Raw genomic sequence first — 15,125 nt, forward strand, 5'->3', positions numbered from 1 at the left:
CGTCTGGCACTCTGAGAGGCCTGGCGGTGCAGCGTGGACACCGTTTTCCCGCTCCCGGCCCGCAGTGCGGGGCGGCGCGCTGGGGGCGCGGCGTGTCTGGGGACATCTTGTGATGTTGGCGAGAACAGGACATGATCTCACATGGCGAGAAGCTCTTTAGTTCCTTAATCATTTCACGGTGCCTTCGGACGCTTTTTTTCCACCTAAAACGTTTAGTTTCAGCTCAGTGATCAGCTACCCCAGCTCGGCGGGGGAGCGGAAGGCTTGAATTATTCCGACCTGTGAGCGGCCCCTGGCACCAAAAAAAAAAAAAAAAAAAAAAAAAAAAAGCACAAAAAAGTGGAAACTTTTTTTCCCTGCCCAGTCCATCAAGTCCTGAAATATCAAAATGGATTTAGAGAAAAATTACCCGACTCCTCGGACCGGCAGGACAGGTAGGATTGCTTTATGGGTTCCAGATCGGGGAACACGACCGGGCTTTGGTCCCCACGCAGGGCGACCCTGGAGGAGGAGGGGCGCAGCATTTTCTCGGGGTTTGACTGTCTCTGCCTAGCGTTTGTGCGTCCTTTTATCAATTTGTTCATTTGCTTCTGCACTCGTCCAAGTGTCTTTGAGTTTGCTTGTATGTTTGTTTCTGAATGTTTGCCTACTAGGAAGTGTGCACATTTGGGTCCGTGTGTTCACCTAAGGAGCTCAATGTGCCCTGAGTAGCAGTGAGTCTGAGTGCCCCTATATTTAAAAAAAAATGCCCGAGTTTGTGTCAAGAGTTTGTGCGCCTCTGTGTGTATATATTTATACTACTGAATGTGTTAGCATGGTGTTTATGAGTTGGTGTTTATGCATATATTTTTAAGTGTCCAAAATGTGTATCTAAGAGTGTTTTGATTATAATTTGGATGTCTGAGTGTACATCTACTGCCTTGAGGGTTTGTACTCACCTGTTATATACCACATGATTTGGGAAACGAGAAACAGGTCATTACTCTGACCTCTCTCCATTTTTTGGACGGACAACAGCTGTCCAAAGTGTACCTGCCAATGTGTTTAAAAGTGCCTGGCTCTAGGGACAGGCATGAGTCGGGGGCCTATGGGGATCTACTGTACTAAGCACGTACAGTCAGGCCCAGGTCCCATTTTGTTTGGGGACAGAACTAAAAATGGAGATATAAATTCAGGATGTGTGGGCCCTTGGTGGGCAATGTGTATGGCCACACACTTTGGGCACTGTTGAGCCTAGCATTCATGTAAAAGGGCAGAAACAACCTTGGCAGGTGAGAGTGGGCTACTAGTGACATTTCTAGAGACCCCCTAGCCTGTCTTTGCTTTTACCCACGACTAGCCTCTGACTGTGTGTGTGTGTGTGTGTGTGTGTGTGTGTGTGCCTGCACGCTCAAGTTTTATCCTGTGGGTGCCGCTCCAATGGAGGAGAGCACAAGTGGGTGTCTGTGTGTGCCTAGCCAGGGTACTTAGCTCCAGTGACTGTGTGCACACAGGCTTTCTTGGCACAGGACTCCTGTGTCTCCCACAGGCCTATGCTCCGGGGAGCAGAGTGTGTTCATGTCTCAGAGGAGGTGTCAGGGGCTGTGTGCCTCTCTTTGCCTTGAGGCCATAGGTAGTTCCTGGCTTCTTTCATTCCCTACCCCATCATGTCAACCTGCACACTATTGTACCCTCAGGCCTGAGAAGAAACTCCTTTTTCCCACCCTGAGCTATCTACTCACCACCTCTACTCCAGTCCCAACTAAAGGTCAAGGAACAGAGAGAGAGAGAGAGAGAGAGAGAGAGAGAGAGAGAGAGAGAGAGAGATAAACAAAGACCCCCAAGGCCAGGACAACTCCTTGGGCTTAGCTTTGGTTCTAACACAGGGATGAGGTGAGGAGAGAGATCTAGGGGCAGGGGAACTGGAAAAGAAGTCCTGAGATGCCACTGAAGAAAAAGGAATTGGAGACGCCCTGTTCTTCACTCTGCATTCCCAGACAGTGGTCCTGACTCCAGGAGGCAGAGTGTGCCATAGATGGGATGCTAAAGGCGCCTGTGCCTGGAAGTAGGGTTCGTTTGCTTGTTGGAAATGGTTGAAGGTGTGGGAGGGTCAGGGAGAGAGAGCCGCGTGGCCCATGGCTGCCTCTCCTGGCAAGCTGTCTACGAAGAATGTAATTCATGGTGGTCGATGGGCTCTTTGATTAGTTCAATCGCCTGAATAATCGTTTAATCAATAAAGCATTTCATTCCTCTGTGGAGCTGGACTGGGTGGGGTTTGTGTAAGGGGGGGACTTGGGGGGATGGAGCTTAAACTCTGAGAGCCACGCCCCTCTTCTCTGTGGGGTTGGCAAAAGGGCTGCCTCCAGGGAAAGGGTGACAGTTCAGGTGGCTGGCACTTCCGCCTTTCTCCCGACTGGGGGAGGGAGGGAGGGGGCTGCGGAGCTGTCCAGGCCGGTGCTCAGAGCATCCAGGGCCGGTTTCTGTGGGGGCTTCTTTCTCAACTTCTAGGCCTTTCACAGGCAACTAGACTCCCTTCAGGGCTATATTCCATTTCTTTCCCCCTCAGTATCCCCATTGGTGCAATGGCAAGGGAGAATGTTCTAGCTCTGAGCCCAGGATTAGGCAAGGTCATTGCTCAGCAGGGAGCTGCTTAGGGATCTACCTCTCTGGCCTCTTCCATGTAGTTTGGAAAAGAAAAGGAGAGGTCGAGAGAGGGCAGGGACTTGTGGAGCTCACAAAGCAGGAGTTATGGCAGGAATAGGTCTGGAAGGGTCTCTGCCCTTAGACCTCTTATTCCTGCTGGATGAAGAGATAGTCTCCCATTTGGCACTGGCATTCAGCCTCAGAGCTCTGGAATGAGCCCAGGGTGGAGAGATGATGATAATTCTCTTCAACGTTGCAGCCTCATCCCACAGTCTTGGGAAGTGGCCTCTCAGTGGTTGTTCTCTGCATTAGAAACGAGAGGCCATAGGAGAAAAGGCTGCTGGACCTTAAGTATTTGAAGGGGAGAGTTTGTCCCAGTGCTCTTTGCCTGGGTGGGGGCGTCAGATTGGTCACAAGAACTAACCCCAAATCAGGTGGTGCTTATAGTCCTGGAAAAACCTCATTTCCTGTACCCTTCCTTCCACATCTCTACTTGTAAACATATCTGGGCTGTGGAGGGCAGGAATCATGCAGGAGTCTCTGTGCCTTGACGTTCTGTGTAATCACCTGTCACTTGTTTTCTCTCTTTGATGCTTTTTTAAAGGAAGGTTAGAGAGAGCCCATCAGGTTAGGGCAGTGTTGTCCAATGGCATCTCTGATCTTCCTCTCACTGAGCAACCAGTCTGAACCCTGTGAGACCTTGATTGGTCCAAAATAAGAGCAGGGAAATGGGCTGGACTGGGCTGCCGGAGCAAATTTCAGGCTCAGAGAACACTGGATAGCAGCCCTGAGAGAGGGAACCGCAGGACATCCAGAGAGGGGAAACTGCATCCCAGACGAAGAGAGGTCTCCAGCAGCATGCCAAGGAAGATGCTCTTGAAAAGTGTTCTGGCTTCGTAGACATTATTCTCAGTGGACTTTCTTCCAGTAGCAAAACTTTCAAAGGCAATTCAATTTACATTAAATTGAGCTGGGCGTGGTGGCACACACTTGTAATCCCAGCATTCGGGAGGCTGAGACCCGAGGATTGTGGTTCACTACTTAGTGAGGCCCTCTGCAACTCAGTGAGACCCAGTTTCAAAATAAAGAATAAAAAAAAAATAGGGCAGGGATGTAGCTCTAAGGTAGAATGCCCCTGGGTTCCACACCCAGACCCACAAAAATAATAATAATAAATTAAGCTTCTTCCTGTGTGGGTCTCTCCTGTTCTCTGCCCCCTGGACATGGCCCCAAACCCTGTTGCCGGGAGAAAGATTGTTGGGTGTATCAAAGTCTCTGCATTAAGTGGGGCGGCCAGCAGGGAGACCAGCTCACTGCTTGTCTCTTTCTCCCAGATCCAGAATGGGGCTCCTAAACACTTAGAGGCAGAGCTGAAGAGCAGAAGATGGGCTCTGAGATGGGACTGCTGTATAATCTCAGGGTAGTCACATAACCTCTCTGGACTGCCTGTGGGTGGGCTGTAAGATTGTGTTAGATGGCCACAAGACCAGATCTGGTCATGCTCTTTGGGTCTGGAAGTTTTTGAAGGCTGTCCCGCTGGGGTGGTGATGAATAACTTGCACTCACAGGTAAACGTCCTCTGCCCCATGCCAGTCGTCAGGAGGTGCAGGAGGGGCTGCTTCCCCAGAACAGATTACACTGGCCCTGTGGGAACCACACAACAAAACACCATCCAAAGCCAAACACCGACTGTGCAAAAAGGGAAATCTGAGCCATTCCTGTTAGAATAGTATCTGTGGTTCCCCATCTCCATGGTGCCCCAGGGATTCTGTGGAAGCCACACCAGAAAACTGGCTTGAGCCGGCATTTCCCAGCCAGGTTCTTTGATTTGGCAGAATCCTTCCTCCCTCACAGATGCCTGGCCATCCCCCAGAGTGTCTGGAGAGAGGGGAAAAGTTTCCAGCCCAGACTTTCTTCTACCCCAGACTTGTGTGTATGATCTTGGACAAGTCAAAATTGGCCTCCTTGCCTCAGGTTCCACATCTGTAAAATGGGGAAAGCATAGCCTCAGAACCTTTTTTTTTTTTTTAGCTCTAAGAGTCTAGATCTACATAGGGGTGTCACTGGCTGCATCTTTGGGGAATCCCCACACTCCCGGCCTCATTAGTGTGAACACAGAGCTGAGGCTGGGAAATCCTCAGTGTCTCTGCCAGGGCCAGTCCCTGGCACACCATGGGGGCTCATAAAACTAGATTTTGATCTGGGGGTCTGAATTTCAGTGATTTTTGATCCACTTGGCCCCTCTATGAAGACTGTTGGGACCTTATTCCTTCCCCAGACCTCTCCAGTCACTGACCTTCCTGCTTCAGGGTGGGGGCTGGGACTGGGATCAAAGATCTGGACCAGTGGGGTTCCAGACAATGGAGAGATAATGCTACCTTCCCCCCTCCGGAGCACAGCACAGCCTCCTAGGTCCCTAGAGGCCGCCTGGGGCTGTTTTCCACAGCTGTGCTCTGGTGGGGGCGGGGTGGGGTGGGGGCAGGTGCCTGCACCGGAAACTTGTCTACTGGGCAGTGCAGCTGGGTCTGGCATAGAAGGTGGGCCCAAAGTGTGGACCCAGTTTAGAGGTATGGGAAGTGGAGCGGGTGGGGGGGGGCAAAGAGAAGGGAGATGTGGGTTGGGGGGGAACTTAGCTTGAGAATGAAGCCTGTGGATGAAACCCCCTCCCCCATCAGCCTATGTTCTTTCCTCCTTACAAGCTCATGTCTGGGGCACGAATCTAAGACCTTGTTTTGGATTTATATTTATTATTAGAGGATAATTATGAATTCAAAATGGTGAGTCTTTGGATCACTCTCCACAACCTGCTGAGGCTGAGAAATCCTCAATGTCTCTGCCAGGGCCAGTCCCTGGCACACCATGGGGAGCTCATAAAACTGTATCATCCTAGGTAAAGAATGGCTGATCCATACTTCCATTTTAAGGTCCAATTTCTTTGATTGTGGTCCCAGAGCCTTATACCTCTGAGAAGCTGAGCCTTGCTGGCCGAAAGCCCTTTCTGGGTCAGGAAAGTTTTAGAAATCCACCCATTTTTTCACAAAAGTTACAGGAACTTCTCCCAGTGAGGAGGGGTCAGCGACAAGGTGTAGCATTGCAGTGCTTCTGAAGGGGCTTTGCTGGACTCTTGCAGACAGAGCATCTGCTTCACTGCCTATCTCAGGGACTCTTGTTAGCACTGGAGGAGACTGGGTCCATTCGGTTTCCAAGAAGCCTTGTGCTAGAGGCTGTTGTTCCTGCCATCAGAAGAAGCCTTTAGTTGCATGCATCGTCAGTCCCAAAGCCTCTGACAGTTCCTAGCCTGAGACTAGAAAGAGGCCTACAGCTCTCCTTCTGCAAACTGGTCCACAGCCGGGGATAGGCTTATTCCCCAGGGACATTCTGGATGCTAACTCCAAAGGATTATTAGATACCTTTCTTCCTGATGTCTCTGACTTGGTCAAGGCATTCTGGGAATCTTAGGATAGACTAAGGGAATGCGAGGACAAAGAGGAGGCAGCTGTGGGTTAGCAGGTGCTTGATCAAATTTGTAAGTGTTTCTGCTGAAAGGAGCATTCATCAAAAACCAGTTAACCCATTTTACAGATGAGAAAAGTGAGGTTAGACTGGCAGATATGAGCATACTAGGAGTCCATCACTTAGATTGAAAGCGAGATCTCTACTTCCTCCAACACTCCTACTTTCTACTTTCTCGAACACCCCTGGGAGGATTTTTTTGCTTGTTTATTTGGCTTAGTTTCTTTCCTATATTCCCCTACTCTCACCCCTCCCCCTGCTTCGGCTGCCCCCAACCCCTCGGGGCGTCCCAGGATCCCAAGGCCGCAGCGGGGAGGGCCCCTGAAGCCCTGGCGGGATCAGCAGGGACACACTCCAAGCACCGCGTGGGCCCTCTTCTCCCTTCCCCCTCCCCCATCTGCGATCCTCTAGGCCTGGGCCCCGCGCGTTTGTCAATGAACGTGGCGCCGCCGCTTGGGCTCCGCCCCCCATTCTCTCCCATTGCCCAGGTATCGGCTAATCAGGCGGAGCCCATGGATTGCTTAGCCAATGAGGCGGTGTTTCGGACCGTGGCCGCCTGCCACCATTCTGATTGGCTTGGTGGGGCGTGATTGGCATGTTAGCCCCCGCCCCGCCCCCGCCCGCAGGGAGGCTGAGCCCCGGGCGGCGCTGTCCACACGCAGCGGGTCCTGAAAGCGGCTCCGGGGCGGCGCGGTGGCGCACTGTGCGCGCCGAGCAGGAGGAGGGCTAGCGCCCGCGGCGGCAGCGGTAGCACCAGCAGCGAAAGCCGGTAGGGGCCTCGTCACAGCACCGACAGTCCCAGCGGCCTGGGTCCTGGGGACCCTCGCTCTCTTCTCCGTCCTGCACTCCAGCCTGGGGCGGGCGCGGCGGCTGTCCCGGAAGAGGTAGCTGGAAGACAGTCCAACCAGACCCCCGCCCCGAGCGAGGGCGGCGGGGCTCCAAGAGTTGGTAGGCGCGAGGCAGAGAGCCAGGCGAGAAGGAGCGGGTCGCTCAGGTCCCCGTCCCCGGTCCTAGCGATGGGGGAGCAGCGGGGGCTGCGGGAACTTTGAAGGCAGCGGGTCCCGGGGCTCGAGGGTTTGCAACTCCGAATCTCTCGGCCCCAGCACCAGTGGCGGACGCCTCTCCGAAGCCACCCGGGCCCCTGCGCGGCCAGAAAGGAAGTTCTCTGCAACTTCGTCCGAGACGTCGGAGAGTCAGTTGCAGAGAGGCTGAGGGGGGCAGGTCTAAGCCCCAGAGACTCAGAAGCAAGAGAGAAAGGATCTGGAAGAGACCAAGGGGCGGAGGAACGACTCTAGAGGCCAGCGAGGCCGGGGAACCAGCCTGGCAGCCCGCGGGCCTCGCTGCTCCCGGGGTGAGGCCGAGCGCGGGCCGTGTGCTGCGGCGACCTGCTCAGAGCTGATCCTACAGTGGCCCGGGGGCTCCTAGCCGTCCCGGAGCTGGGCCCCTACGCTATGACCCCGAAGCCGCGGGCGCATTGGCCGCAACTACTCCGGGCTGGGCCGGGAGCCGCCGCTTAAGCCAGCCAGGGAACGAAGCCAGCCAGAGTTGGGCGCCCACTCGCAGACCCACTACTCTAGCGCCGTTTCCCGCCTCTCGGAGCAGCGTTGGGCAGACTTCCGCAAGGAGGCTCTGGGAGAGACCTCACGGCCCCAGCAGTGTTTTCCGAGCCCGGCCTGGTGGCGCGGCTTTCCGGCCGCTCTGGGCAGCCCCTTGGCGCCGGGAGGCGGCGGCGTGGGCCGGCCTGAAGTCTGGAGCGCCCCGATGGAAATACACTGTAAGCACGACCCGTTTGCATCCATGCATAGTAAGTAGGCGGCGAGCTCGCTTCTCTCACTCTCCGGCCGGGACCGGGTTGGGGGTGCCGGACCGCGGGGCACGTACTGAGGTCGGGAGGATCCCGGACCTCCGTAGCGGCACAGTCAACTTTGCAAAGTGCAAGGGCGTCCAGGCAGGGGCCGTGCAACACCGCCTTGACCGCCAGGCCGGGGCACCTGGTCCGGGAATCCCGCCTCCAGCAACTTCTAGGGTAGGCAGCGAGCTGCAGCCTTTCCGGGGCTCCAGCAGGGACATCTCAGATCCCCCAGAGAACCGTGGCCGGGGCTTGTAGAGGGCTCCAGGCTGGGCCAGTTGGAGGGCACGAAGTTGTAAGGAGAGGTCAGCCGGATTCTCAGCGCCCCACATTCTAACCCTGATGGCACCTTTTTCAGCAGAGGGTCTGATCAAGACTGCCCCTTTGGAAGGAAAGTGGGTCTCTGACCAGTCCCTGTATTTGTGAAGGAAGAGGCTGAGAGTTAAGAAAGGACGCCGGGTTCAGGAATCCAAAGGCGTCCTGGAGTTGAGGAGGGGGGTTTGACAAATTAACGAAGTCGCAGTCTGTGAGCTAAGCTTCTGCTCAGGAGGCAGCCAGTTCATACCAAAACCCTTAAAGACCCCACCGGGTCTTTCTCTGCAGGACGCCTGCCTCAGGATGGCTTTGCCCCTAAAAAGGAAGAAAAGAAAGAAAGAAAGGAAGAAAGAAAGAAAGGAAAAGAGAGAGGGAAAGAAAGAAAGAGAAAATAGAAAAGCCAATTAGTCACCATACAGGCATCCCTGCCTTCTGAAAGCCGCTTCATGTGTAGGAGACGGGAAGGGTCATTTCGGGTGCGGGCAAGGTCTGACTGCCCGACCTGCGGGAACCTGCCAGTTCACCCATTAGCACAGCCTCCTGTGAGATGAGCGCTCCTCTCACGGCGAGTTAACGCTGGATTAGATTCGGGGATTTCAAGGAAATTCCAAGTGGAACGAATCGCGTTTTCCTTCTCTTGGCTTTGGAGCCGGCTCCAGAAAGATGCCAAGCTTAGCCGGGAGCCCGGTGCCGAGCTCTGGTCTCCTGCTGGCTGCAGGTCAGGGAGTTGCTCAGTGCTAAGAGCCCTCCCAAAGCTCAGCTCCCCTCAGAATGCCAGGGATCCAACATCCCTAGTCGGTGGGTCCCCTATTTAACAAAGGCAGTAGAGACCCGGCTGGAGAGAAGGCGAGCTTCGGAGCAAGAATGTCCCTGGCTGCCACAGAGGGAGGGCTGAGCGGCAGGGGAAGGCTTGTGTAGGCAGCCAGGCTGGCTGCAGGCGGGCCAGTTTCTCTTTGTGTCAATATCCAGAGTCCGAGGTGATCCTTTAAAGTGATGGGGAGGGTTGCAGAGAGAAGCAGCTTGCTCAGGTCCCAGCCAAAACGATTCCTTACTGTTTGGGGCCTGTGCTCAAACCTTTTCCAGTCCACAATGACCCCATACCTGCTGCAGCCTTTTCCTGCACATATTTAAGCCTGGCTCTAGAGAGGCTCTGAACTTACAGAGGGAGCCAGAAAGCAAATTAGTTGGGGGCAATACTTTGAGAGGTGGGCAAGCCCCTTGGCTCAGCCAAGTAGTGACTGGGGACAAGATGGGGAGGGCTGGCCCCTGTGCTTCTCTCCTTGCTGGCTGGAATCCCAGGCCCTCACTGCATCCTTCTGCTCAAAGCACTGCTGCCCAGAGGTGGTACCCCAGCCCTTGGGAGATAGCATCAGACTCAGTGGTCTCCTGGCTGTGCATCAGTATGGAGAAGGCAGCTCCTTCCAGATGCAGGTTAGTCCTTGCCTGGGCCTTCAGTCTGCTCCTCCTGGGGCTGTGCTTCCTCCTCTGGTTTTCAGTCTTCCAGGGAGCGCAGTGGGGGGCTGGGCCTCAGCCAGCCCAGTTTCTAGGCATGGTATAAGCCTTTGACTTCTGGAAGAACCTTTGGTTCTGGCACCCAAAACTGTTTGCTTGCACAATATAGGCCAGCTCTGAGGCCCAATTTTCTGGCAATAGGGGTGGGGTGAGAGCAAATAGATCCTGGGAGGTGGTTGGGTTAAGTAGTGGTTCTAAGTCCTACCTCCTTATCTTCTTTCCTGTCCCTGGTCAGTTTTTCTAAGTTACCTCTCTCCTCTAGCCCTTATACCACCACTTCTGAGTAAACAACTTCTATGGGGCAAGCATCACCAGAAAATGGGTTTCTGAGTTCAGAGCTTCCCCCCAACCCCCTTCTATTCTAGGCTCGCCATTCACATCAACACAATACCCACCCACATAAGACGTTTCCTTCCCTTAAGCATCTTTACGAGTTATAAAGCACTTTTGTAGCCAGTGTCCTACTTGAGGGCTACCCAAACCTTCAGTCATGCCCATTTTATAGAAGATGATACTGAGATCAGAGAGACAAAAGGATTGACAGAAGTTCATAGGGGAAAAGCTGGAGCTGCTTCTTGGGTCTCCTTGACAGGCATAATATGAGGCTTTGGGGGGTTCACAGAAGGGGAGAGGGGGTGCCTCAGGTTCCAGAGAGAAGGCAGTGGACTGTGTGGGTGAGTGCACGTGTGTACAGCTTTCGCTCTGTGTACTTCATTCATATCTGTGGCCACAGCCCTACTGTGCATGTGTGTCAACACCTGTCTACCTGTTGGAGAGTCCTTTGGGGAGATTTCAGACCTGTCTCTTCCTTATGCTCCTGTTATATGTCTGTGTGCCCCTTTCTTCTTCCTTGGTGGTGCATCTAGGAGGACTTTCAATGACCCGGTGGATTCTGTAGTTTAATCTGCAGCTGAGTCAGCAGAGGCCCTTTCCCTAAGATCTTATGGCCTTTCGTGGCCTTTGCAGGGTGGGCAGCATGTCCTTATCAGGACCTGAGGAGCCTCCATGGAGGCCTGCCACTTCCAGACCAGAGCCATAAAGGCCCAGGGGCTTCTGCACTTCAATCCTTCTTCCCCCATCCTCTCCAAACCCAGTTCAGTCTGCCCGGAGAAGGCTGGCCTGCATTTCCTGCCTAACTATGTGTTTGCTTCCTCATTTCCACCTCATTTGTCTGCATCTGTCATCGTTGCTGTAAATCCTCCCCTGGAAAGTGCCAGTTTGCTTGGCCCAGCACCCTGCCAGGGGACGAGCCTTCACTTAGCTGGAGTCCACAGGATTGGGACTAGGGGGTCCCCAAGGAAATGGGGCATTGAAGCTGGGGCCTCACAGAACAAAGGTCCCACTCCACAGAAATCTCCTGTCTTCCAGATGCCCCCTTCCTGGGCTTTCCCCATTTTTCCTTCTCTTTCTTGGCCTGTTCTGGCTTCTCCATTTCTTTTTTCTCCTCTCCCACCCGATCTGCTGCCTCCTTTCCAGGAACTTTCTCCCTCCTCTGTCTCTTTTCGTGCCCACTTTTTACACCCTCACCACCTACTTCCTTTTTGCTCTTTTCTTTCCCCTGCCTGCCTTCTGTCTCCAAGACTTTGGGCTTCCCTTCTTTTCAATCCTAGGGTAAGTGGCTTTCCTCAGGCCACAGTTACATACCTTCTTACAGCCACCATGGAAGAGCTCTTTGGGATAGGACTGTGACTGAGGCAAGGCCAAGGGGGGTATGGAGACTTTCCCGGATGTTGAGAGAGTAAGTCTTCTGGGCCTGGTGTCAGCTGTGGACACTAGGCTCTGCAAGAGCAATAGGAACTTTGCCTTTGTGCTCAAAGGTAGAAGATTTGAAGACCTGCTGCGACCTAAAGAGACCAGACTCTAGGAAACTCTTGATACAAAAAAAAAAAAAATTCCTCCAAACTCACAAATGTCTTGCAAGACTACTCTTGGCATTCAGGTCCTCTGAAGGTGGAAGGTTGACACTGTGTTTTGAGCAGACATTCTCAATTGCCAGTGGTATAGAAAATAGGCTATTGCATATGGTCCACAGGGTCTGGACTCTCAGGCCATACCTTAGTGTTCTGGGTTCCTAGCTTCCTTTTCTTGCCTTTTGTCCTCCCAGAGCTCATACTAGTTTCTTTTTCTTTTTTCTTTCTTTCTTTCTTTTTTTTTTGTGGTACTTGGGGTAGAACCCAGGGGCTTTCTACCTCCAGGCTATACCCCCAGACCTATTTTATATTTTATTTGGAAACAGGATTTCATTAAGTTGCTGAGCATCACCAAGCTGCTGAGGCTGGCTTCGAACCCGTGATCCTCCTGTCTCAGCCTCCCAAGTGCTGGGATTACAAGCATGCACTACCACTCTGGGCTTCATACCAGTTTTGAGTTTACTTACTTTCACTTAAGTCTTACTCTGAAAAGATCTGTAGATGTTCTTCTTAGATGCTTTCAGCCCCAAAAACAAGCCTTCCTAAGGCTCTTGGCCAGGGTGGCTGCAGTTTTTCTGGTTTAGGTAAATTGCAGTTGTGTTCCTAACTGTAAAATCCTGTTTGAGGTGTATTTATTTTGTATTTATGCCTGGAGTGTTTCAGAGCAATCAAAACTGATTAAAGTCTATTTTGAAAATCAGAGAAAAATTCAGGACAGAACTGGAACTTAAGTATCGCAGTTACCTTTACAAAATTGTGTCTTTTTAATGGAATAAGCCCGAGCTTGTTTTGAGAAATATTTACGGGAAATTTTAGTGGATTTCCTGGACAGTTTTAGGGATATAGGCTATAGTAGAAGTTTTTGCCCCCTCCATTTCAGATGTTGTTCATGAACGTAGGCAGCCAAAGAAGACTGAGGTGCAATGTTTTAGATTTGGAGTGTGTATGTGTGTGTGACCTTGGAGGTGCCCTGGCTTCCTTATCAGTGCAGTCCTGGGCCGGGCAGTCCCAGTGAAGGAGGAGGTTTACTCCTTCTTGGGCTCTGAGCTGCCAGTGACATCAGCACATGCTTTTGACTTGGTTTTGGCTCCAATCCTCAGCAACATCAGTTCGTGGCTGATTAACAGCTACAAGATTAATGGTGTTGCTACACTGGATCACTGTGTGTTTACTGGTTTAGACCTTCAATTTATTTGGGTCCTTATTTTTTAGAAAATAAGGACCAGACCTTGATGTAAAGAAGGGAGCATGTGGGTGGAAGAGACCCTTCCCTGGCTCCTTTTGCTTAAAATCTATCCCATAGCCCGTGTCAAATCTGGGACTCAGAAGCTTTCTTTGGCTTTTTTTAATTCTCCCCCATCCCCAACCAACTTAGAGCAGGTTGTCAATTGCAAAACACTCCAAAAATTCCAGGGAAACGCCTTTGTAACAAATCCCGATGCAGTGAAGTGGAATATGCTGTGTGTTGAAGATCCTATGACCCATTTCTTTTGTGTGCTCTGAGAGGGTACAGTGGTCAAGGTTGCATGTCAACCTCCCTTCTTAAAAAAAGGGTTCTTAATTTCCTTTCTGTGATGGCAGTTGCTGGGTTTTGTCTCAGCACTCTGCAAATGCCGCTACATTTTTTTTAAAGTCACAAGCCCTTAAGTTAGATTGCTGACTTAAAAACATTTTTCCCTTGAGATGTAGGTTTATGGGAATAGTTTTCTTCACATTTGAAAACATTTTGTTAAAAGAGTTGTCTGTATTCCCTTTCTTTCTTTCTTTCTTTCTTTCTTTCTTTCTTCCTGTGGTACTGGGGATGGAACCCAGGGACATTCTACCTTCGAGCTATACCCCCAGCCCTATTTTTTATTCTTTATTTTGATACAGGGTCTCACTGAGTTGCAAAGGGCCTCACTAAGTAGCTGAGGTTTTCCGCGAACCGCGATCCTCCTGTCTCGGCCTCCCAAATACTGGGATTACAACCGTGCGCCACCACGCCCGGCAGTCTTTTTCATTTTTAAAAACGTTTGTCGAAAGAAAAAGAGTTTGTTCTTTAAATGTGATGTATTTTAAAACAAAATTTTCTCTCCAAGAGCTTTCTTAGACTTTAGCATCATGTACTAAGTTGTGCCCCTGTGCAATCTATAGTTAGTATAGACTGGGGTCTCTAATCATTTCATCATTGAAAAAAATATGGGAGAAATGCTAGTAACTAAAGGAAACATAGTATGGCAATCCTTGTTACCAATGGCTCAAGTGACTGAAAATGAACAAAGGCTAAGAGTAATTTTAAAAAGCAAGTGAAGGTCCTAGTGTAGTTTGCATGATTGGACTCCAGGAGTGCAAGCCATCCAGCCTGCCGGCCATTCGTGGTAGAGGGAATCCGGGTGCTCACAGTGGCTTCTACTATATGACTGGTTCTAACCACCCTTCCCTTGCTTTTTGTTTCTGATCTATTTCAGGACATGGAGGAGTGAATCAGCTTGGGGGGGTTTTTGTGAACGGACGGCCACTTCCAGATGTAGTCCGCCAAAGGATAGTGGAACTTGCTCATCAAGGTGTCAGGCCCTGCGACATCTCCAGGCAGCTTCGGGTCAGCCATGGTTGTGTCAGCAAAATTCTTGGCAGGTAAAGGCAGGCTTCCCTCGATCTTTCAAATAAAGACCTAAAAGAGGCCCCAGCGGCTGTCCAAAGTGCCAGTGTCATAGTGAGCACCAAGGTGGCATTTCACTCTACATGCGCCACACTTTAGAGTTTGCTAAAACCCTTTGAGGCCATCCAACTCAGAGTGGCCCTGGGAAACCCCCGTCTCAAGTGACATGTGGAAGTCACTTAGCCAGGAGGGGCAACACATGTTTTTTGAAACCCTGGTGATGTTTTCTAAAGAGCCTAAGTGTGAGGCTTGAAGGAATTTCCCCTGAACATATTAGGTGATCCCAGGGCAGGGCTGGGAGGAGAATCTCTAAGTTCAAAATTATATAACCAGAGTTTAATGTCTCTTTTTCTGTTTTGGTGTGTGTGTGTGTGTGTGTGTGTGTGTGTGTGTGTGTGTGTGTAGGGAGATTAAACCCAGGACTTTGCAAATGCTAAGCATGTACTCTACCACTCAACTATATCCCTGCCCTCAATGTTTTCCTTTTAATGTGTTTAAAAAGCACAATCATTTTCAGTTTTGGGCTATCCTCAACTTTATTATGTCGGGCTGCCGTATTTTCCCTTTGCGTGCTTTGTTTCCTTCGTCGTGACAGACATCCTAAGTATATATTAAATTATAGAAGTCGGAGAAGAGAAGGAAAAAAAAAAGCTCAGCAAACGCCAACTCTCAAATTTGACATTTGAAAGTTGCCACTTGACCCTGCGATTTGCTGTAAGCAAAATACTAACAATGAGGATTCTCCCAGAGGGCCGTTGGGCCTTTT

At 51.4% G+C, this 15,125-nt stretch overlaps 1 protein-coding gene across 8 annotated transcripts in view; it reads left to right on the top strand.

Moving 5' to 3' along the window:
- Nucleotides 1-253: 253 nt before the first annotated feature.
- Nucleotides 254-15,125, top strand: part of PAX5 (paired box 5) — a gene marked incomplete at both ends in the record, with an annotated part of 185,969 nt that continues 171,097 nt past the window's right edge. For 7 of the 8 annotated variants that reach the window (XM_080709605.1, XM_080709607.1, XM_080709608.1 and 4 more), the window contains 2 exons: nt 254-434; nt 14,169-14,334. In XM_080709605.1, coding sequence (XP_080565731.1) covers nt 389-434; nt 14,169-14,334 — 212 coding nt within the window. Of the gene's footprint in view, nt 435-7,896; nt 7,940-14,168; nt 14,335-15,125 lie in introns of those variants that run through there. The other variant, XM_080709606.1, reaches the window with a different exon arrangement.

The sequence above is a fragment of the Muscardinus avellanarius genome (genome assembly GCF_963383645.1).
Source record: "Muscardinus avellanarius genome assembly, chromosome: 13".
In the NCBI taxonomy this organism is placed as follows: Eukaryota; Metazoa; Chordata; class Mammalia; order Rodentia; family Gliridae; genus Muscardinus; species Muscardinus avellanarius.